This window comes from Nerophis lumbriciformis, linkage group LG12, assembly GCF_033978685.3.
Source record: "Nerophis lumbriciformis linkage group LG12, RoL_Nlum_v2.1, whole genome shotgun sequence".
NCBI lineage: Eukaryota > Metazoa > Chordata > Actinopteri > Syngnathiformes > Syngnathidae > Nerophis > Nerophis lumbriciformis.
In genome coordinates, this window is record NC_084559.2 from 40,969,534 (window position 1) to 40,993,602 (window position 24,069).

At 39.0% G+C, this 24,069-nt stretch overlaps 1 protein-coding gene across 2 annotated transcripts in view; it reads right to left on the reverse strand.

Moving 5' to 3' along the window:
• The window catches only part of tjp2b (tight junction protein 2b (zona occludens 2)), a 173,611-nt gene that overhangs the window by 92,836 nt on the left and 56,706 nt on the right, over nt 1-24,069 (reverse strand). Inside the window, exons 1-7 of one of the 2 annotated variants that reach the window (XM_061986585.2) lie at nt 22,508-23,098; nt 12,102-12,155; nt 7,518-7,642; nt 7,206-7,308; nt 4,394-4,907; nt 1,544-1,647; nt 1,085-1,238 (exon numbers count right to left, since the gene is read on the reverse strand). In XM_061986585.2, coding sequence (XP_061842569.1) covers nt 1,085-1,238; nt 1,544-1,647; nt 4,394-4,907; nt 7,206-7,308; nt 7,518-7,642; nt 12,102-12,155; nt 22,508-22,738 — 1,285 coding nt within the window. In that variant the 5' untranslated portion in view covers nt 22,739-23,098. Of the gene's footprint in view, nt 1-1,084; nt 1,239-1,543; nt 1,648-4,393; nt 4,908-7,205; nt 7,309-7,517; nt 7,643-12,101; nt 12,156-22,507; nt 23,099-24,069 lie in introns of those variants that run through there. The other variant, XM_061986586.2, reaches the window with a different exon arrangement.

A 24,069-nucleotide genomic window follows, 5' to 3' on the forward strand; every position in this document is an offset into this window, starting at 1 on the left:
ATGCGTGTTTTTATTTCCGGAAAAAAAAGAGTGTGTGTTCTAATAATGGCAGATTTGGTAATAGACAACAAAGACGACTATTTTTGGACAAATGAGGTTTTACAACCTTATCTTTTTGAAGCTGAATATACGGAGGATGAACTACTGCTTATAGAAGCGAGCACGAAGAGAGAGTGAAACGGAGCAGACAGAAGCGAGACAGTGAGGTCTGCGTGTCTTGGTCACGGTGTAAATATGGAACTTGGAGCAATGATGTCTACTTCAATGGAGTGCATACCCAAAACAAACGGAAAAACGGCCCCGGCCAGTTGGACCACAGCTGGCTCACAGCTAATACGGAAGCATGCAGATGTGTTACTACACTGGAAAAATAGTTACTCTATGTTCGCTATTACAATAACAAAGTTGCTACGACTTGGTTATTATACAAGTTAAGAAACGTAAATTAAGTATTGTTGGCGGATGCATTTTTAAAGTGAAGGGATTTCTCCCAATAGCTGCAGTGCCATCTACTTAAAACAAGACGATTATTATTATGAATTAGAATGCGAAAAAAAATCGTTTGTCTTCTTGACTCTAATAAGGATTGTGAACGATAGGCAAAATTCCAAAAAAAGTGCAGTTCCCCTTTAAGAAACAATGTTATATTGTATTTTATTTATTTCATTGTGTCCATCTGTCAGCAGCATTACTCAAAAACAACCAGTTATAAATATAAAGTAAAACATAAAATTGTAGAAAAAGCACTGTACTGATTTTTGCATTTTGTAAGTTGAATGTTGCTATTGCATTTTCATCACGTCTTTAAGAACAATCCATGATGTTTTGGAGCAGATCCAAATCATAATGTACAGTACTACACTTAACTCAGTACACCCATCAAACATAAGCAACCAATATTACTACAGCATATCAGAGCATAAATTAAATCAAATATTTAAAATGTAAAACCTCTCTTTTTTGGGTCAACTTCTACCCCACAAGGTTTTACAAAATCCAACATGGTGTTTTGGCATGGTCCTGCTGACAGAGGCTCACTGGTAAATAGAATAGGACAGGAAGTGATATATTTCTGTTTACTCACCATCATTATCAGAGTCAGAATCTGCAAGAGGGGGAATGCGGACAAGAATATGGCGGTGGTCTCTTTGAACCACGAGTTGCAGCTTTCCTTTTGACTTCTCTATCAGTTTCCCAGCATCGTGCAGAGAAAGATTCTCTGTCACTGTTCCATTGATCTGCAACAACACACATTATCTTGCAATTTAACACCATTAACTCTTGACTATTTTTACTGGGAAATTATACATAATATGAAAAAGTAAGTATTTGATTATCTGATGATTTAGTAGGTTTAGTCCTTAGCTTGGCTTGTTGGTGGGGTAATAAATACTAATTCACTTTTCTGTCTCTCTGTTACAGCACACCTACCATAATCATTTTGAAGTGTTCATGTCTTAGTAAGGGGATGAACTAGGAATCAAACCGTTATTTTCCCAGCTGTAAATGAGTTCAAATTAAATTGTGTAACTGCTCTGTGTACCTTAAGGATGATGTCTCCCTCTTGCAGGTTGCCATCCTTAGCAGCAAGACCTGTGCTACTCATCTGTTTGATGAAGATCTGACTGCCAAGACGTAAACCATACTCTGCAAAAACACAAATTAAAATACATGAGTGGAAAAACATCAAACTAAAAATTGGTCAAAAAGATTAACATGAGCACATGAGTACTTTAAATATCTGACACTTGCAAAATCAATCAAGTGAACAGCTTGAGTGTCAACATACATTTTAAATATATTAAGTTGCTGATAGGCAATATATAAATTCACACAATTGATTTCAATCAGAAGACTGAAGAGAAATAAATGTAAAAAATGTAAGTCATCACAACATACTAGGGATGTAACAATATGAACATTTCATATCAGTTATTCTTATCAAAGTGATCACAGTTATTATCATCATGGTATTGTTGAATGTGCTCAAAAAGTACTTATACACACAATTTAACACAATAACTAAACACAAACTTTCTAGGCAGAAGACATAAGCACTTTCAATTGCCTTGTGTACAAATATAAAATAAAATATTATTGTTCTGGCTATTTAATTTAATTTTAATCTTTAAATATGTTTATTTTCTTATGTTTTAGTCTTAGTTTCTTTAACAATCAAGAAAAAACGTGTGTTGGGTGTGTCATGTCCGGTTAATGTGCGTCACGCAAATACACTTTCTACTGACATATTGCTTCGAGAATCGATCGGTCAGTCTGTTGCAGAGGCCATAGCCTGTAGGTTCAATGTGCACAAATAAATATCTTAGTTGCTAAAACAGTAATGTGTTTATATCCGTTTGGATTGAAGTATGTCAGGTTTTTTTTCAATGGAAAAATACATTAATGATCGGTGTCACCAGTCTGTGAGTTCATCAAGATTCAAGATTCTTTATCTTCATTATGCAAACATAAGGAAAGGCTCTCAATGTGTCAATAATGGTTTTACAATAATCTTAATTTAAAACGCTAATACTAACCGTGGGAAGTTTTATCAATACTTCGATACCAAGTTGACATCGGCACGCCAAAAATACCTGCTTTTTTCAGTATCGCCGGTACTAAATACTGTAAAATAGTTTTTCCTCTGTAAGCTCCGGCAATTGTAGGTGTGTGAGCACTGAGCAGTCAGTGCCGAAGAAGAATGCCACTTAGCCGCCGAAATGATCGGGTTTCCTCCTTCGGGTGGGAGGGGCTTCCTTAGAGATAGGGTGATTGTAAGACCCACGGTATTCCCCGTGGCCTCCTTCCAGTCAGACCTGCCCTAAACGCCTTCCCCAGCCAGATGCCCAAACCACCTAATTTGGCACCTCTCAATGCAGAGGGGCACTCCTTCCCAATGACAGCGCTTCTCTCTCTTAGGGAGAACCCCGCCACCCAACAGAGGGAATGCAATCATTTTGGCCACTTTATGTCATAACATCATTGATAACTTATTTGACTACAAAATACTTCTGACTTCTGAAACATGAACTTTTACAATGGAACCTTGATTTACGAACTTAATTGGTTCTTGGTCATGGTTTGCAATTAGAAAAGGTTGTTTAGTGAAGAAGCGTTTCCATTTAGAAACAATGTTGATTTACGACATGAACATGGTTTGTAATTAGAGACGTTTGTATAGTGAAGCAGAGTTTCCATTTAGAAACAATATAAATATGACTAACAAGTTCCAGCCTTGACAAAAGTCCATATTTTAGTGAAGGTTTGTACACTTTGAACACAATATAAAGTACTGTATATCAAACAAACATAACAATGGGGTGATGGATCAACGTTCTATGTAATAAAAAGTAAAAACAACAACAAGCTGCTGGGATACTGTCTTCCTCTCCGCTATGATATTCTGATCTGGAATCTTTTCCCAGAAAAGATCGGCTTCATCACAATTACAACTTGATGTGGTTACTTACTGTGCTGTGGTCATGCTTGTGAGTGCCAGGTGTGTGTATTCCTCGCAAATAGTTTTTTTTTTACTCCACAGCGATTCACTCCTTCTTTCAATGCTAAGTTTTTGGGACTCTTATTGAGTTAGCAAAATGGCCAAAACCTGTTAAAAAGTGAAAAATCTAAGAAGAGGCACACATGCTGAACTGTTAAGATGTGACTTTCTCCCTGCTTTCTTGCCTGCAGGCGCATGAATAAAGCATTTGTTTACAGACACATGGTTCGCACACAGACGTATATTTGACCCGATGTAAAAGTTTGTAAATCGAAAAGTTCGCAAATAGGAAGGGTTTGTAAATCGAGATTCCACTGTATTTACATAAAGTGATGGAAAGTCCATTGTTCTTGGCTTTAACAGCAACACGAGTGTGAGTGGGTGCAAGACGCCAACTAGTAGTGACTATAGGAAAAGGAAAGGTGAAATTACAGACAGACAACTCTTTTTACAAGTTCAGATCGCTGCACAGAGGACAACGTTTACACGGCAGAAGTGTCGCTAAAGTCACGTGTAAAAATACTATCAAGTTTCCTGCTTCACACATCTGATTACAGACACACACATTTTTGTACGCACACAAAACTCTTAGCACGCACACAGATTGGATTACAGGCATACACAAATAGGATTAGAAGACAGCCAATCGAGGTTTCTTACGTCACACAAATCCGAATACAGACATTTTTTTTACACACACATCGAAATGCGGACAGACAGATATTTTTTTACTCACAGACAGATTAAAATACGGACAAACAACTTAAAACACAGACACACATTGAGATACAGACACATATATTAGTACACAAAGACATGAACCCGATTACAGATGCACAGATTGAGACACGCATTTACAAATAATTTTGCTCCAATAATACTTCCATATTTTACCTTCATTGGGTCTGTTCTTCACCAGCATGACATTGACAGGTTTCTCCAGGGGCTCCAACTCCCTTGAAGTAGGGGATGGAGGACTGTCATGTAGCTGATCCCTGCTTCTGTACTGTCCTCTTTTTCCTCCACCACCTTCTCCTCTTTCATATTTGTCCTCCATGCTGTATCTGCTTCCAGGGCTTCGTCCTCGGCTGTCGTATCGCTGACGTTCGGTGCCGGTGTTCTGAGTTCGTCCTCGACTTCCCTCCCTCCTGTATCTGTCAGGGCTGGGTGAGGATCTCTCTCGGCTCCCGCCACGGCTCCTTCCCCTCTGGTTGTAGTCCCGGCCTCCTCTGTGTTCAGGCTCCAGGTAAGCTTTGCTGTCAGAGGTTTGGCCTTCATCGTGGTACCAGCCATTGTCATGGTCTGCATCGTAATAGTGTGTAGATGGAGCATAATCCTGGCTGTCCCTGTCTGGCGAAGGCGGCTGCTTTAGAGAGTGAATTGCAACCTTACGAGGTCTCTTCACTGTCTGACAAAGGAGAAAGATGACAAAGCAATTCAGTTAAAACTATTGAAACTTGAGCCATTTCTTAAAGTAGCAGTAGAGTGGAAAAACAAGTTGCCTCTATTTTGTATCTATAACCATATATAGCTGATTAATGACACCTAAAGACTTCTAAAGTTCGCGGAAAAATAGATATGATCAAAATAATATCAATCTCACAGAGATTCCCGAGGCATTTTGAGAGATAATGAGGAAGCCAGACATGTCATCAAGTGACATAGTGGTAGGTACATCCCAAACTCTGAAACAATCTCCCTCTCCATGTGAGACCGACCCCTGCTTTGGCTACTTTTAAGACCCTTCTTAAAACCCATTTTTGCTCACTGTCTTTTAACCCAGCATGACACTTTGACCTTGTTTAAACTAACAAATTGCTCTTAAGATCATTTTTATCGGCTCTTTTTGTGTGTATAATATGTATTTTACCTCTGTTTTAAATGACATAGTCTGTATTTCTCTGCTTTTTGTGTTTACTTGTTTGTGGTGTGAAGCCCTTTGTTTTTCAACTGTGGTTGTTTTTAAAGGGCTTTATAAATAAAGTTGGTATGGTGTGGTATCCTATCATCACCAAAAACAAAGCAAATCGTGAAGAATTTGCTAGGGCCAACAACAATTACTTTGGGCAAACATATGATCCAGAACCTTATATGGTTGACCCTGAATAAAAGGAGGAGGAGCCACAAGTTTTAAAAGCTCTGCTAAACAGATCCAGCTTTAGTGATGATGACTCTCGTCTGGATGTTAGTAGGGTTTAGCCTTGAATCTAGAAGCTGTTCATCTGTGACATTCAATTTATACCCGTGGATGGGGACAAACACACACAATCGAAGACAGTGTCTGCAGGGAGACTTCCCTGTTAACCCTTCGTGTGCATCATGATTAATTCTTCATCTAAATGGGAAGATATGGACATCCTATCCTTCCCATTTAGATGAAGAATTAATCATGATGCACACGAAGGGTTAACAGGGAAGTCTCCCTGCAGACACTGTCTTCGATTGTGTGTGTTTGTCCCCATCCACGGGTATAAATTGAATGTCACAGATGAACAGCTTCTAGATTCAAGGCTAAACCCTACTAACATCCAGACGAGAGGCATGATTTATAATCTACAATAACTTTGACAAGCAGAGACGCGATGATGCAGGAGCAGCAGGACATCAATGCCGACTCACAGTAAAGGCAGCAGAAAGCTACTTCGCTGTCTGTATCACTTCGCCGCTAAGAAATTAAGTTTGTGTTAGCGCTTATAAAAACCACATTGCTAATATTTAGTTAATATTCAGGTCACGAGATGTATATAAAGTATTGTTGGCGGTTTGGATAGTTATTTAGAGGATTTTGTGGGCCAAATAGAGAGCCGCCATTGACTGTATTGATAGCAGACTTTTTATGTATTAATTTATTTACAACTAAGAATGCATAAAAAAAGAATACCATAAGTGTTCAGTCTTATATAGGTATTGTGAATGATAGCACATCTCTCTGTAATTGTTGCTTATTTCCAGTATGACTGATCTGATGCTATGGTCAGAGTGCAGAAGCGTTCCCATTGTGACGTCAACCTCCGGACATAGACAAAGGTATTCGGAGCTCAGTATCCGAATATGTGGCATTTTGTGATGTTAAAACAGTCTTTTTACATACCTTGCGGACTGTAAATACGATTGGATACGGTTTATTAGATACAATGAAACATAATTAAGCATATAAATTCAACTTGTGTTTCCACGCTACTGGTACTTTAAGGAACAATAGTCATTGTTATGACTATAACTGTATATTGTATTTTAATTTTGAAACAGTAAAAAGTACAATATACAGCAGGTCCAATCAACTAAATTATTCTGGGGGCCACATTTTCAAAAAGCTAAGGACCGAAAGGACAGACTTATCCCTTCACTATTATTCTTATTTTGAGAAACAGTGTCTTCTGCAGTAGACATTTGTGTTTGCTCTATTACTTCTATCAGAAAAATATAGCTTTGTTAATGCAAAACACAAGCAGAGGACGCTGACTCTCAGCGGGGTAAAAGTCAATGCAGGGGTTTACCAAACCAACTGCAAAGGGACCAACTGCAGAAAAGCTTGCCAAAGACGATCTATTTGACGGTGCTCTAGTGTTTCTTAACCATAGGGCAGGCATCCCCTTGAGGGCCACCAAAAACATTTGTTTCACAGCTGTGCGGTCCTCAGTTGTAATACACTTTTCTACCACAAAATCATCCATTTTCACATGGCAAAAAGGTGTTTCATACTCACTATTTTAGCCACTTTGCCACATTTACGGAGTGACTGCACAGCAAAGGAATGAGGCACATTGTCCATGGCAACTGAGTTGACTTGAATGACACGATCATTTTCACTGCAAACAACCAACCAATGGCAATGGTGAACAAGACATAGAAAAGAACAGTCCTTTCACTCCTTTCATCAACTATGAGGATGTCTTAATGGGTTGATGCAATTGAACATAAAAACAGATTCAAAGCTTTGTTGCCCCTGGTGAAACAATACTGCTTATGTTACTTGACCAGCACACATAAATAAAGGTACTGTATGGAAAATACTCACAAGAGCAATCCATCTGCAGGTCCAGCCTTTAGCACATCTGACACAATGATTGATGTCTCACCATTGTCCACATTTGGGTTGTCACGCCCACCTGACACCGCAATGCCAAAACCCATCTTGGAGTCCTACAAAAAAAAGAAACAAAATCAAATATATGAATAAATGCCTAACAGCATGTAGGGTAAGAGCAGTCCTTCTCAAATAGTATTTTGTTCTTTATGTCTTACAGTAGTTAATTTTTTTTAATCTTATTTTGTTTCGTAGGTCTTACGGTAGGTTTTGTTTTACTTATTTTGTTATTTTTCTACAGTAGTTAATTGTTTTACTTCTTTTGTTTTTTTATGTCTTACAGTAGTTAATTTTTTAACATATTTTGTTCTTTATCTATAACAGTAGTGATTGTTGAACTTATTTTATTCTTTATGTCTAACAGTAGTTAATTTTTAGGTCTTCCAGTGGTTTATTTTTTAAACTTATTTTGTTTTTTGTTTTACAGTAGTTAAATGTTTTAACTTATTTTGTTTGTCTTACAGTAGTTAATTTTTTTTACTTCTTTTGTTCTTTATGTCTTAGAGTAGTTAATTGTTTAACTTATTTTGTTTTGTAGGTCTTACAGTAGTTTTGTTTAACTTAATTTGTTCTTTGTGTTGCAGTAGTTGATTTTTTAACTTCTTTTGTTTTGTAGGTCTTACATCTTATTTCATTGTTAAGGTCTTAAAGTAGTTTATTTTTAAACTTATTTTGTTCTTCAGATCTTACAGTAGGTCATTTTTTAACTTCGAAGACTTCAATTCATTAAGTTTTCGAAACGTGAGGCAGACTTATCTGGTGGTCGCACGTAAAAGAAAAGGTAAGTGAAAGGGAAAAGGGAAGTGAAATTAGACATCATAAAAGCGCTCAGTAGAGAACAACATGGCAAACATTATGAAGGATACAGATTGTGGATCATGTGAAAGGATCTTGAACTATAAAAAGGATAGTGCTATTGGTCTTCGCGTGGTGTAGTGGCCATTACGTTGAAGGTAGTGTGAGTCGGCCACACGGCATAAAAAACAAATGTCCGCTGTATTGTCAAGCCTTACTGTGAAGTTTGTCACTTGACTGACATACTGGACAGCCAGTCTGACATACAGTATATTTTTTTCTCTTGACACATGTACAATCACAAGTGCTACCGAGCTGACCTACAATGTATTTTTTCTAAAATCTGGAAAAGATATGAATTGAGTTGGGGAGCTAGCGAATTCCATTGTTACATGTTACGTGCTGGTGTAGCTTGTTTTTTTATAAAAACACTGTGACCAAAAATCTTTCACTTGTAATAAAAACGCAGTTTTTCAGCTTAAAGTATTTCCTGTCACCACTAATGCTGGGTTAGAACAATCAATAGTCAGGTCATGAGGTTAGGTTTGTAACGATATAAAAAAAATTCATATCATGTGACAAAATAATCACAGATAACAATATTAGCACTGTTTTAATTAATCTGCTAAAAAGTAGTTATATACACACTGAAATCATTTAACCGAATTGTAGATAACACAGATAACACAACATATTTTCTCTGGCAGAAGAAACATTATGTTTTCCTGAATCAAGTCAATCAAGTGAGTGACAAATGAGTGATATGACATTGAAAAGCTTACAGCCAATCGACACCCAAATTTAAAAAAAGAAGATGGCCAACATGTTATCAGAAATTTACCCGGAAGAAAACACAGGAAACTGACGTAGTGTGATTTCAATGTAACCCCAAAACGATGGAATAACAACCTCAATTTACAAACATAATTGGTTCTTAAACAGGGTTTGCTAATCCAAAAGTTTGTATAGTGAAGCACATGTCTCCAAAAGAAACAATGTACCGTATTTTCTGGACCATAGGGCGCACCGGATTATAAGGCGCACTGCCGATGAATGGTCTATTTTAGATTTTTTTTCATATATAAAGGCGCACCGGATTATAGGGCGCATTAAAGGAATCATATTATTATTATTATTTTTCTAAATGTAAAACACTTCCTTGTGGTCTACATAACATGTAATGGTGGTTCTTTGGTCAAATTGTTGCATAGATTATGTTTTACAGATCATCTTCGAGCCGCTTTCTGACAGTCGCTTCAGGGTGCGCCCTTTTGTGGGCGGTCTCATTTACGTGGCTCACCTTCGGCAGCGTCTTCTCCCCGTTATCTTTGTTGTAGCGGTGTAGCGTGCAAGGACGAGATGGAAGAAGTGTCAAAAGATGGGGCTAACTGTTTTAATGACATTCAGACTTTACTTAAATCATTAACGGAGCAGCATCTCCTCATTCGGAAACAACAACACCGGAAATGTGTCCCGTGAAAAACCGTCCGAACGGAACTCTAATAACTAAAGTTCCTTGGGTGAATAATGTAAACTCACTACATCGATATATTTTAGTGCTTTCCTGGCGAGTTTACTGACAGATACAAGTAAGAACTTTACACTACTTTATATAAGGCAGTTGGGATAGGCTCCAGCACCCCCGCGACCCCGAACGGGACAAGCGGTAGAAAATGGATGGATGGATATATTAGAAATGGCAACAGCGGAGGATGAATGCCACATAAGAAGATAGAGAAAAAGAAGAAGACAAAGGCGGACACGCGCAGTTTTTCAGGATTTATGCAGATCTCAAATACAGATCAGCAGGTACTAGAAGGTAAGAAAAGTTGCTTTTGCATAATATTGCGAAACCAAACGCCGGATAATATGTCTTACCTTATACACACACCATAATAATACTCATGTTGAAGCACATCAAACGGTGCAGCTTACACTTATCTCTTATGTTTGACTGCCATCTACTGGTCACACTTATCATTACACCATGTACCAAATAAAATTGCTTCGAGGTGGATAAGCTCAACCAAATGTATTCCTTACATTAGGCGTACCGGGTTATAAGGCATACTGTGTAGTTTTTAGGGAAAATAAGGAATTTAAGTGCGCCTTATAGTCCGGAAAATACGGTAAATATGAATAATGGGTTCCAGCCTCGACAAGAGGCCCTAATTTAGTGAAGGTTTGCACACTTTAAACACAATATAAAGAGCTATACAGTACTGTGTATCTAACAAACATAACAAGGAGGTGATGAATCTCTTTATTAACAAGTCAAAACAACAAGCTTAACTGTCCTCTGTATGCGCTGCTCTATCAACACACACACACACACACACACACACACACACACACACACACACACACACACACACACACACACACACACACACGCACACACATTGAAGACCCTTTGGTGCCCTCATAAACGATCAGAAATCACAAAAATCCTTATTTTAACAACCACATTGCAACGATAATGAACATTCTAAAAAAGTAAAGTCCACTTACATTAACATTGGCAAAGGAGGAGCTGACTAGAAAAGAGCACAAACAGAGGAAGAACTAGGGGTGGGGGATGGGCTGTGTATGCGTGTGTATGCCTTGAAAGAGGCCCCAATGAACAAAAGTAGCTCTCCATCGATCAATCTATTTTCTACCGCTTGTCCCTCTCGGGGTCGCCTCCGCTGTAAAATAAGTCTGCTTCGGCATCTTTTTCCAGAAAAGTCCGGTCTCATCACAATTAAAACTTTGTGGTACAAAGCCTGCTTCATCGATTTTTCTATACTTGTGGACGCCATTAATATACTCCTCGTAAATACTCTCTCTTTTTCTTTAAACTCCACAGCGATTCCCTCCTTCTCTCTACATTGGTCTGTTGTCTTTTTGGGACTCATATGGATAAAAGTGGATAAAAGTGGATAAAACTTGTCAAAAGGCGATAAAACACAGAGAAGGCACACACTGAGAAGTGATGGAGGGCTCCACCTCCCTAAAAATGCTACACCCTGCTTTTTGCCTGCAGGCGGGACGCAAAATGAATGACTCAATGAAGCATTTGTACAGAGACATGGTTCGCACACAGAGGCACATTTGACTCGATCCAAAAGTTTGTAAATCGAAAAGTTTGCAAATATAGGGGTTTGAAAATCGAGGTACCACTGTAACAGTCAATCACTGTTCAGATTAGCTAAAGATAGCTTCAAGCTAAGTGAAGTTTATGGTAGAAATGTGATGATTCATGGACTTAATAACACTACTATCTGTGTTTGCCTGTTTCTGACATTTGCCAATGTAAGTTCTAGAGGTTTGAATAGCAATCCTGCGATTGGCTGGCAACCGGTCTAGGGTGTACCCCGCCTCACGCCTGAAGTCAGCTGGGATCCGCTCCAGCTTCCCAGTGACCCTAATAAGGATAAGCAGTAATGGATGGATGAATGGAAAGTATGGATACCAATAGAAATTGTTATTTTTATTATATTTATTTGTTCTATTTACTGAAGTAAAAAATTGATTTTACGGATCGGCTTGTTTTAAAGGTCAGTATTTGAGATATAATTCAAATATTATGTCAACCTTATCTACATGGCCAAATTGTAACAGTCTGAATAACTTTTGTACCACAGTTTTTGGGTTTGACTTTAGAACCGAAAATAGCAACACTTTTACTGAAAATGTAGGTCAATGTTTAAAATGGTTGTGTTTACAGGACTAACTCACCCGCTGCAAAGATACCGTGTACTGCTCCCATACCATCTCTTCCATTCCTGAGCTCTGTGGGGGAACACATACAATATACACAATCAATACAAGCGTTATGAGTAATCAAGCAGCATAAACCTGGAGAAAATTTAAGTATTTGTTTCTTGAACAGTACTAACGACTGGAACAAAGGAGCGAGTTAGGTCACAGCACCAATTGACAATGTAGTGCTAACTGACTGAGTTGCAGCAAGATGAATCCACAACAAAAACACAGACTAGGACACTTCAGTAAAAAAAGGCAGGCACATTCACAAAGTCAACCAACAATGCTCAGAACTGGGGCTCATGACCGAGTGGGTGTGGGAACCGACCTCTGTCAATAGTGGCAACACACACAACACACTAACAACTTGTTACACACTATTGGACATTGAACTCAGCGTGTCCCACATAAACGTTTGTGTGAGTCCTGATGACATAAATAGAACAAGGCATCTCTGCTCAACTGCTTCTCATGAGAGAGGTGGATGAGTGACAACTGAAGTGAAACGAAGGGAAGGAGGAATTAATTCTAATGAAAGGATAGGGCTGGGCGATAAAACGACATCAATATATATCGCGATAGACACGTAATTTATATCAATCAAAAAGGCTCCAGCCACCCCCGCGATCCCGAGAGGGAAAGCGGTAGGAAATGGATGGATGGATGGATGGAAAAATCTATGTTTTTTCTCCTCTTGCGCCGGCATATGTTTTGCCCCCAGGAGCTTCCGTAGCTTCCACCCTACCCCTTACTTCCTTAGTGGAGATTCAAACACATAGCAAAACACGGCTGATGTTAAAGGCTGGAATATACTCTTGAGTACCACCTGATGGTGTCTTGTTTGATTTATGGTTCGTCCCTGGGGAGTGACGCCAAACTTGTAATTCTCTTCCAAAACACCATATCAGTTTTCATGCAAATGTTTAATCACTGTTTTATTTCATACAATCATTTGTGCATTTCAACACAAAGTCTGTGTTCACGGACCCTCCTTGGCAAAAACTGACCAATCACAGCTCTGCGTTCTGCGTCGCCGGCGACTCTAACCTAGGATTTTTGGGAGGTGCACGTAGGCTACGCGGGAGGCTACGCGGAGGAAGGGGGAAGATGGCGTCACCTACGCAAGCTACGCCACGCGTGAGTATACACAAGGCTTTAATGCGAGCGAGAGCGAAACGTTTGTTCCAAAGAAAAGTGTCATCAGTGGTTTAGATTTGAGACAACAGACATAGAACAAATGACTGCACACTGCATGCAAAGTTTGTTAAAAAAAGGAAAAAGCATAACAAACTTATTCCAGCATCTGAACACAAAGCGTGGAGCTGAGTGGGGGAAATGCACCTCTTTACGGGGCGAACAAGACCGCAACAACAACAAACTAAAACGAAGATTCCTCTCATGGAATCATTTACACAAGATACCATGTATGATGAGAAAGGAGCACAGATTGACCACTAAAGCAGTTGCTGTGCACATCGCAAAGAAGTGGTCCACATACTGTACAAAGCCTGTGTTTATCCACTGACTAAAATAGTCATAATGTTTTACTTGATTATTCATTTGCACAATACTACATTTTTATTTACAAATATTTTATTCAAAACATAAGTTTTAAGGTCACACTTTATTGATTTGATTATTAATTAATATGTTTTGATTGGTTTCTGTGTGGAGTTGGCATGTTCTCCCCGTGACTGCGTGGGTTCCCTCCGGCTTCCTCCCACCTCCAAAGACATGCACCTGGGGATAGGTTGATTGGCAACACTAAAAATTGGCCCTAGTGTGTAAATGTGAGTGTGAATGTTGTCTGTCTATCTGTGTTGGCCCTGCGATGAGGTGGCGACTTGTCCATTGTGTACCCCGCCTTCAGCCCGAATGCAGCTGAGATAGGCTCCAACACCCCCCGCGACCCGAAAAGGGACAAGCGGTAGGAAATGGATGGATGGATGGTATCTATTAAATCATTGGAATTTATTTACGTGCATTATTTATGTGCATGCAATGTGCAATGATACATTATTGTTTACACAAGTATTCAACACAGAAGTTTTAAGTTTGCACTTAAATAACCTCAATGTTGAAGATTATTATTTATTTGTATTACACTTGCATGCAATGTGCAATGTTATATTTTTGTTTACTTAAGTATTTTATTTAAGAAATTATTATTTCCTCCCAGAAAAAGCTCTTAATTTATTTATTTGAAAATGATTCCATAAAAAGTGCAATTTATATCTGGTCTAAAAAAAAAACATTATACAAATTAGAATGTTGCTAATAGTAAGATACAGTGTACGCAGAGTCATTTCAAACTAATAGTTTTTGATGAAACAAAAGAAAAACTTGCTGTTTGAATTAACTCAGTCATTTGTATTCAATGGTTTCTTTAAAAAGTAGGGCAAATTCAGAAAAAAATCATAAATCAAATTCTACACTCAGGCGGAAGGCAGGGTACACCCTGGAGAAGTCACCCTCTAATGGCAGGGCCAACACAGATAGTGAACATTCACACACTCGGGACCGTTTAGTGTTGCTAACATTAGCCGGGTAAAAAAAAACGTCAACCTTCCCCAAACTTTCCATGGAATAGTACACAGGAATCAGGTGGAACTTTTAAGATAACTTTGAACTTTGATTGATGGAACAAACTCAGCCAGTAAGTAGAAGAGACGAGAAATGAATAGATGAATACACTCAGTGAAACTCTGAGTCGTGACTCAAAATAACTTTTGAGTCAGAAGAGCCTAGAAGCTGCCAGAGCAAAATGTCATGCATACGCCAAAACTAATTTGCGGACAGTTGAAAAAACTTTAAAAAGATGAGAAAAAGCTGAAGGACAGTCACAAAGGGTCTGATCGCAATACCAACAAGTTGTATAACCAGCACAGAATGCAGGCACAAAGCACCCAGTAAGCTTGTTTCCTAAGGATGCGTCACCAGTGCAACAAAGGTAAATCACATAAAATATTATTTATTATAGTTTATTACATCTTAAACAATAATCAGTGGTATGACATGTGTTTGGTTAGTCAAAAGCAGCCTAATTAACCTGATGCTGAGTCTAACCTAACAGCTCGATAAACCTCAATCACTGTCATAACAGGCGAAATAGACTTAACGTTTAACGTCCTTATTTCTAAAAGTGTTAAACGCACGTCCGACAATGTGTGTTCCTATTACGGATACAAAGCGCTTTGTGTTCTAATTATGGCAGACTTGGTAACAAACAAAGACGACTATTTTTGGACAAATGAGGATTCACAATTTTATCTTCTTTAATCTGAGTTTATTGAGAATGAACTACTGCTTCTAGAAAGGGGGAACGAAGGAAGAGTGAGACAATTGAGCAGACGGAAGCCAATAGAGTGAGGTGAAAGTGAATCCAAGCTGCAAAATGGGGAATTTGAAGCCAGGCTATTTCAACAAATGGTGTGCTTACCCATAATTAACCGGTAAAAACGTCTACGGCCAGCTGGACCAAACATAACTGTCCTTTGAATAAGTCACTATAATATTGAATGAATGAAATAAGTTTATTTCGGTCATATGATCAACCATCAACCATTAACCATTTTGTGTGATCAGATTAACAGTACAGATTAGACATATTTAACAATCGTACACATTTACACACAAAAAGAAAAGAAAAGAAAAATATTAATATGATATCAGATCAAAAATATTGATCCTGATACATGCAGCACATCATGCATTTTATTACAAATACACTGTCGAGCTAGCTGTGTACAAACAACACATGAAATAATACTTTACAGATACTGTAATATACAGGTAAAAGCCAGTAAATTAGAATATTTTGAAAAACTTGATTTATTTCAGTAATTGCATTCAAAAGGTGTAACTTGTACATTATATTTATTCATTGCACACAGACTGATGCATTCAAATGTTTATTTCATTTAATTTTGATGATTTGAAGTGGCAACAAATGAAAATCCAAAATTCCGTGTGTCACAAAATTAGAATATTGTGTAAGGGTTAAATTTTGAAGACACCTGGTGCCACAAACTAATCAGCTGATTAACTCAAAACACCTGCAAAGGGCTTTAAATGGTCTCTCAGTCCAGTTCTGAAGCCTACACAAACATGGGGAAGACTTCAGATTTGACAGCTGTCCAAAAGGCAACCATCGACACATTGCACAAGGAGGGAAAGACACAAAAGGTTATTGCTGAAGAGGCTGGCTGTTCTCAGAGCTCTGTGTCCAAACACATTAATGGAGAGGCAAAGGGAAGGAAAAACTGTGGTCAGAAAAAGTGTACAAGCGATAGGGATCACCGCGCCCTGGTCAAGATTGTGAAAAAAAACCCATTCAAAAATGTGGGGGAGATTCAGAAGGAGTGGACAGCTGCTGGAGTCAGTGCTTCAAGATCCACCACCAAGAGACGCTTGAAAGACATGGGTTTCAACTGCCGCATACCTCGTGTCAAGCCACTGTTGACCAAGAAACAGCGCGAAAAGCGTCTCACCTGGGCTAAGGAAAAAAAGAGCTGGACTGCTGCTGAGTGGTCCAAAGTCATGTTTTCTGACGAAAGCAAATTTTGCATTTCCTTTGGAAATCGAGGTCCCAGAGTCTGGAGGAAGACAGGAGAGGCACAGGATCCACGTTGCCTGAAGTCTAGTGTAAAGTTTCCACCATCAGTGATGGTTTGGGGTGCCATGTCATCTGCTGGTGTCGGTCCACTCTGTTTCCTGAGATCCAGGGTCAACGCAGCCGTCTACTAGCAAGTTTTAGAGCACTTCATGCTTCCTGCTGCTGACCTGCTCTATGGAGATGGAGATTTCAAGTTCCAACAGGACTTGGCGCCTGCACACAGCGCAAAATCTACCCGTGCCTGGTTTACGGACCATGGTATTTCTGTTCTAAATTGGCCCGCCAACTCCCCTGACCTTAGCCCCATAGAAAATCTGTGGGGTATTGTGAAAAGGAACATGCAGAATGCCAGACCCAAAAACGCAGAAGAGTTGAAGGCCACTATCAGAGCAACCTGGGCTCTCATAACACCTGAGCAGTGCCAGAAACTCATCGACTCCATGCCACGCCGCATTAACGCAGTAATTGAGGCAAAAGGAACTCCAACCAAGTATTGAGTATTGTACATGCTCATATTTTTCATTTTCATACTTTTCAGTTGGCCAACATTTCTAAAAATCCCTTTTTTGTATTAGCCTTAAGTAATATTCTAATTTTGTGACACACGGAATTTTGGATTTTCATTTGTTGCCGCTTCAAATCATCAAAATTAAATGAAATAAACATTTGAATGCATCAGTCTGTGTGCAATGAATAAATATAATGTACAAGTTAAACCTTTTGAATGCAATTACTGAAATAAATCAAGTTTTTCAAAATATTCTAATTTACTGGCTTTTACCTGTAATGTTCATGTTTTTCACTCAGTACAGATTGGTGTCATATCACAGTGTTGTGCATTACAAACTCATTTGCGTTTCGTGCTGACGTAGAAGCTAGTTTATCTCTTGCTGTAGTTAGCTTTTAGGCTCATACTGAAGCGCGCAAATGTGTTAGTACGCTAGTAAAAGAGTTTGTCAGTGTTCTCTCTTATAATAACAATGTCGCTACAGTTTGGTTATTATGCAGGTTACGGAATGTAAATTGAGTATTGGTGACGAGCTTGAATGAGTTTTTAAAGTAATTTAGAGGTTGAATGGATTTTTCCTATTAGCTGCATTGCTAGCTACCTAGAAGGAGCCGATTTTTACATGTTATAATAAAAAATTTAAATTAAAACTTTTGTCTTTTTGTCTCTCATAAAGAATGTGAACGATAGGCAAGATACCAAAAAAGTGCAGTCCCCCATCTTCATTGGTGAGTTGCTGATAACTTGACAGTTTCTAATGCTAGCTAAAATTGTCATACCAGTACTTAAAAATTGCTAAGCGTAACTGAGTGTCTGGCAAAATGTATATTTTTATGACCCGTCGAAAACAAGGACCAGGACATAAATATAGTAAATGTAAACATGTTTCTTTCAAATGTAACCTTCCTCTGAATATAATCCCCTTAGCTATCAAGGCAGAAAGGAAATGTCAACACAACCATGAAAAACACTCAATGTAAACAAAATTCTAAAATCACTTTGAACAAAATTCTAAAATCACTTTGAACATTTAACTCTCTTTCTAGAAAAGAAGGTGCAAAAGTAAGAAATATGTAAGAAATGCTTAATAATGTTACATCTTCGAGGGCGCATAGCTGCACTGGTAGCGTTCCTTCCAAGGCAGAAGACAAGCAGGAGTAGCGTGCAGGTAAGATTAAGGTCTTTAATAAATTAAACAAAGGAAAAAAAACAAAAAACTGAGGATGCTAGCAAGCGTGGGGCTAAGAAAACCAAAATGTCACCAAGGGTGAAAAACGAGGAATGCTAGTGTGAACAAAAATCACTAGAGCGCAGAGAAAAAACAGGAGAACGTAAATGTTGCCTGTAGCAAACATTGACCCAGCAACTAATGCTGAGTGACAGGAAACTACAAAGGGGAGTGATTAACGAAAACACCTGGTGGGAACACTAATTGCAAAACTAAGACAGGTGAGGAAAATCAGTGCCCATGGAAAACAACAGAAAACGGGGAAAGATGGTGCACCCAGGAAACAGACTAAAACAGAAAACTACCAAACATAAATCATGCCATGACCCGGGTAACGGATCATGACAAATAAAGTGTTACAAGATTTGATGCAAGGTGTGAATATGTAAACAGAGAAACCTGAGAAGAACTGTTTAGTGCCAGGAAGTTACAGCTGTGCGTGATGAAGGTGGTGTGGTATTAGCGGTCTCATTAGGGACAATTGTGCACCTTGCATCACATTGGTCTGACTAGGGTCTGTTTTAAAAAAAACAACAACAAAAAAACTGCCATACTGTCCAGGTGACTTTTCCTGCTTTAGTCACAATTTCTTCACTTTGCCTTTTCACTCAATGCAAATAGTTAACCGCGAGACAACAAGATGGCTCAACCAAACGTGATAGTTGATTCTGTTACTTGATTGGCTGTTAGTGTGTCCCTCCCACTAATCAGTGATCACTTCCTGCTTTGCTTCGTTACCAGAGACAAAGAGGCTTTGTTCATGCAACCAACATTGCTTAGCGACTTCCTGTTACTTTCATGAAGAAGAAAAAAAAAGAAGGTTTTATTGATATCGACTACGTGTACGATATATACTGATATTGTTTAATCGCCCAGCCCTAACATGGACTCATTTTTGTATTCACCACAGCTTTGCCCCCACTCAAAAACAGAGTAGCCTTCAAGCGCCCTTAGTAACGGCAGCCCACTTCGAACCTTCACAATAACAGTGTTGTGCCCAACAACCACAGCGAACAAAATAAAGGTTTAAAATATGGATCTTACTGCACATAAGCACTTTGTACTTAAAGCACTCATTGGTTTATTCCCTGTTTGAAAGATATTATGCTTTGACATAAAATACAGTTTAAAATTTGGTACCAAGGAGGCGAAGATCAGTGACTTACACTGTGGAGGGACATTAGCTGCTTCTCGCTAGCGAGGATGATACATTATCGGAGTCAAATTTTCGGGACACAGCTAGAATATGTTAACATGCTGTATCACGATATGATAGGGGTGTAACGGTACACAAAAATTTCGGTTCGGTACGTACCTCGGTTTAGAGGTCACGGTTCGGTTAATTTTCGGTACAGTAAGAAAACAACAAAATATAAATTTTTTGGTTATTTATTTACCAAATTTGCAAATCTTCCACCAAAAATATTTTTTAGTGGAATATTTGATGTGAAGTAAACGGAACCTTGGAAAGGTCAATAATTCATAATAACATTGATTTTTGATTCAATATTATGTTTTGAGCAATGACAGTTTGAAAGAAAAAAAACAGCTTTTTTTTATTAGTCAACATTGCAACTTTTTCTAAATTACATTTAACCTTTAAGCTTTTTATTTCACTTTTGTTATGTTTTTGTTTATTTTAATAGTATTTTTAGAATGTGCCGTGGGCCTTTAAAACATTAGCTATGGGCCGCAAATGGCCTCCGGGGCACACTTTTGATACCCCTGCTATACATAATAAAAAATTAAATCTGATAAATCTATGGATAAAAAGCAGAGCCTGGCGACGCATACGCATTTATCATAACTCTCTCGCTCTCTCTGTCTCTGCCCCTCCCTCACGAATGCTGCTGCGCGCACAATTTGTTTTGTTTTTAACTCCTTCTTAGCCCTGAACGTACATTAAAAATACAGGGGACCCTAACTCAAAATGCTGGACATTTGAGGCATTTAAGAAACTACGCCCGGACAGCCCCGCAAAAGAGGACATGTCCGGTGAAAAGAGGACGTATGGTCAGTCTATCGTAGCCCGGTCGTTGCTAGCATGCCGTGTGTTGTGCCTCGGTGTGCATTGTTTACACAACGTGCGGTACGCTACTTAATATGTCCGTGTGGAAACTCGTTCGGTATACCTCCGAACCGAACCCAAACCCCCGTACCGAAACGGTTCAATACAAATACACGTACCATTACACCCCTACGATGAGGATGTTTTTAAAAGCTATACCAACCCTAGTACATCACAATGAACAATATGACATTAACATAGGGGTAATGCCACCAAATCAGCTGAGGCTGCTTTTCCAAGCTTCTGATTGGACAAAATGTGCATGACAGCGGGCGAATGTGTTTACATGAAACTGTATTGAAAGTACACTTGTGTGAATGAAGATCATTTTAATACTGGTGTGGCATTTATCCACAAGTATCCGTGTTCATGTGGACATGGCCTTAGTCTATTTCATTTCCATCATCTATGCCAGCAATTCTCAAACTGTGGTACGTATAACACTTATGGTATGCGGGTTCCATCTAGTGGTATGCCACAGAATCACTTGATTAAAGTACAGTCTTACTGTTCAAACTGTGTGTAATGTTACAGGGACAACATAATAAATATACTTGTTCAATAAAACATCTGCCTTGTTTTAATCAATAATTAGGCCTATTATGCTACTGTATTTCAATGTTGATCAGTATGGTGGTGCTTGGAGAGCCATTTTTTTTCTAAGGTGGTACTTGGTAAAAAAAAAGTTTGAGAACCACTGGTCTATGCAACCTGAGAAATTCTGCCTTAACATGTGTTCATGCAGCGGCAGAGTTGCTACCCATTTATTTGAGCACTCTCCTTCTGTAGCCGCTAAATGAGTTGAGACATAATTAACAGCACCCTGCCGCTTGTTGTTGCCAAGTAGCGAGAGACCCGAGACAACACGACTACCAACAAAGCTCAAGCCAACGCACTGTAGCAGAGGACAGTGACACAGAGGCTGCAGGAGCGCCAAATATATGTTACAGTCACGCATGTACTGTCATTATTACACATTCACGCACAAATCAATGCAACACTAATCAGCCTTAACTTCCATTAAATGTAAAACTGTACGAGTCAAAGTCAGTTAGGTGAGCATGACAAATCACAGGCTATGAGCTTATAACACCAAATTACTGTATATAATAAAGAAGTGAATCTTTGGTCACCTAACAACTCTAAATACAGGAGGATTTAGAGCCCTGTATTGACAATTCAATGCAGGATCAATTCTCCAGTCAACACGATTCAAACCGACTTTTGCAATGTATTATTTGGTATAATAATTATAATGAAAACAGGTTACAGGTTAGAAAAGCTCCTTCTGGTTGCATGGCGATGGCTTAAAAATCATATTTAAAAATATTTATTTTCATAAAATAAAAATAATACATCTATTTAATTTTTTTCCAAATTGATTTTTGAAAATTATGAATCGGTTTAGAATCGAGATAAATAAGAGTCACAATTCAGATGTGAATTGATTCTTTGTGCATGGTAAATGGTAAATGGGTTGTACTTGTATAGCGCTTTTCTACCTTTTTTTAGGGAACTCAAAGCGCTTTGACACTATTTCCACATTCACCCATTCACACACACATATTCACACATTCACACACTGATGGCATCCCTAGTAATAGCTTTAAAAATCGAGTTTGTCTCTTTTAACCAATAAAACAATTATGCTATAGCTTCCTGAAGTTGTTTGTAAACCTTAACAATAAAGGTGCAAGATTATTTGATTATGAGAGACTTTGCCTGATGTTGCACTAGTGTATGAACAGAATACTTCTAATGGACAGTGTTCTCATTCACAGTAATCAATATGAAGATAAATAGAATCATTTTAGAAATACTAGTAATCTTTACAAATCAGTTTGCATTTAGGCTTCATTTCTAAACCAACCACAACCAATAAGTCTACCATGTTTAGAATCTGAGGACATCACTTCATTTCAAATTATTTCAAGCATCCATCCATGCATGCATGTCCCACCAATTTGAGCAGACAGGAGTTCCCAGCAGGTGCGTAGAGGACCACCAAACTGCCTTTCAGCTCTTCAGTGTTAAGTCCACTCAGTTGGATACTACCACAGTCTTGGCTGCAGCTGCCTCCACCTTCATTGCGGACGGTTGAGTCCCAGGTTTTGCCCATTTCAGTCTCTTTGTGCCAGTGCCAGCTGGGGTAACCTGGGCAGCAGCTCGTCTGCAGCCACTCCAAACTCATAGCTTCACAGCGCCTTTGACCCTACGAACCCACAGCTCTGGCTAGATCCCAGTCCTGCCAGTTCAGCATGAGCCGTCTCAGTTTGAGGAGGTCTGACGACATGACAAGGAACGGAAGCTTCCCAAAGGTGTCCAGTTGTCAGCCTTTGTGCCTCGGTGTTCTAACTCCAATCTGGATAAGCTCCAACAGCGGTAGATTAGTCTCGCCCCTGGAGGGAGGGGAGACTAAAAATAACATCTCCTTCTGCCCCAATCCTGTGGCGAGATGTGACGCTTTAAGAGCGCTCTTCCACTTCCTGTATGCACATAAAATATACGGCAAGGTAAGACCAGGATTCAGTAATTCCAAAGGAAGTCAGGATCCAGAATGATCCAACTAACGCACCATCTGTTCAAGCACCTCCTCATTGGTCATTCTGCACACCATCCTGATGCTTTTCCTCTCTCTCACACACATACACACACAATCCCCCCTCCAACTCACTAAATGTCCTTGTTATTTCCCAAAATGTACTCAAAATAAATCAAAAATAGCTACAAGGAGTGGAAAAAAGAGCAGTGTTTTTCAACCACTGTGCCATGGGATACAGTTTGGTGTGCCGTGGGAGATTATGTAATTTCACCTATTTGGGTTAAAAATATTTTTTGCAAACCAGTAATTATAATCCGCAAAAAATGTGCCATTGTTAAGTGTCTGTGCTGTCTAGAGCTCGGCAGAGTAACCCTGTAATACTCTTCCATGTCAGTAGGTGGCAGCAGGTAGTTAATTGCTTTGTAGACGTCGGGAACATGGTTTGTCGTGATCACAATATGACAGCGGGAGGCAGTGTGCAGGTAAAAAGTTATTTAATGCTTAACCCAAAAATAAACAAAAGGTGAGTGCCCCTAAAAAATGTATTGAAGCTTAGGGAAGGCTATGCAAAAACAAAACTAAAACTGAACTGGCTCCAAAAAAAACAAAAACAGAATGCTGGACGACAGCAAAGACTTACAGCGTGTGGCGCAGAGACGGCGTCCACAAAGTACATCCGTACATGACATGACAATCAACAATGTTCACACAAAGAAGGATAGCGTCCGCAAAACTTAAATAGTGATTGCGAAAACAAAGCATGTGCGGGGAATAGCGCTCAAAGGAAGACATGAAACTGCTACAGGAAAACACCAACAAAACAAGAAAAGCCACCAAAATAGGAGCGCAAGACAAGAACTAAAACACTACACAAACGAAAACACCAAAAAACTCAAAATAAGTCACTGTGTGATGTGACAGGTCATGACAGTACACCTACTTTGAGACAACAGTTATAGTGATGCATGGTTGGTTATGGT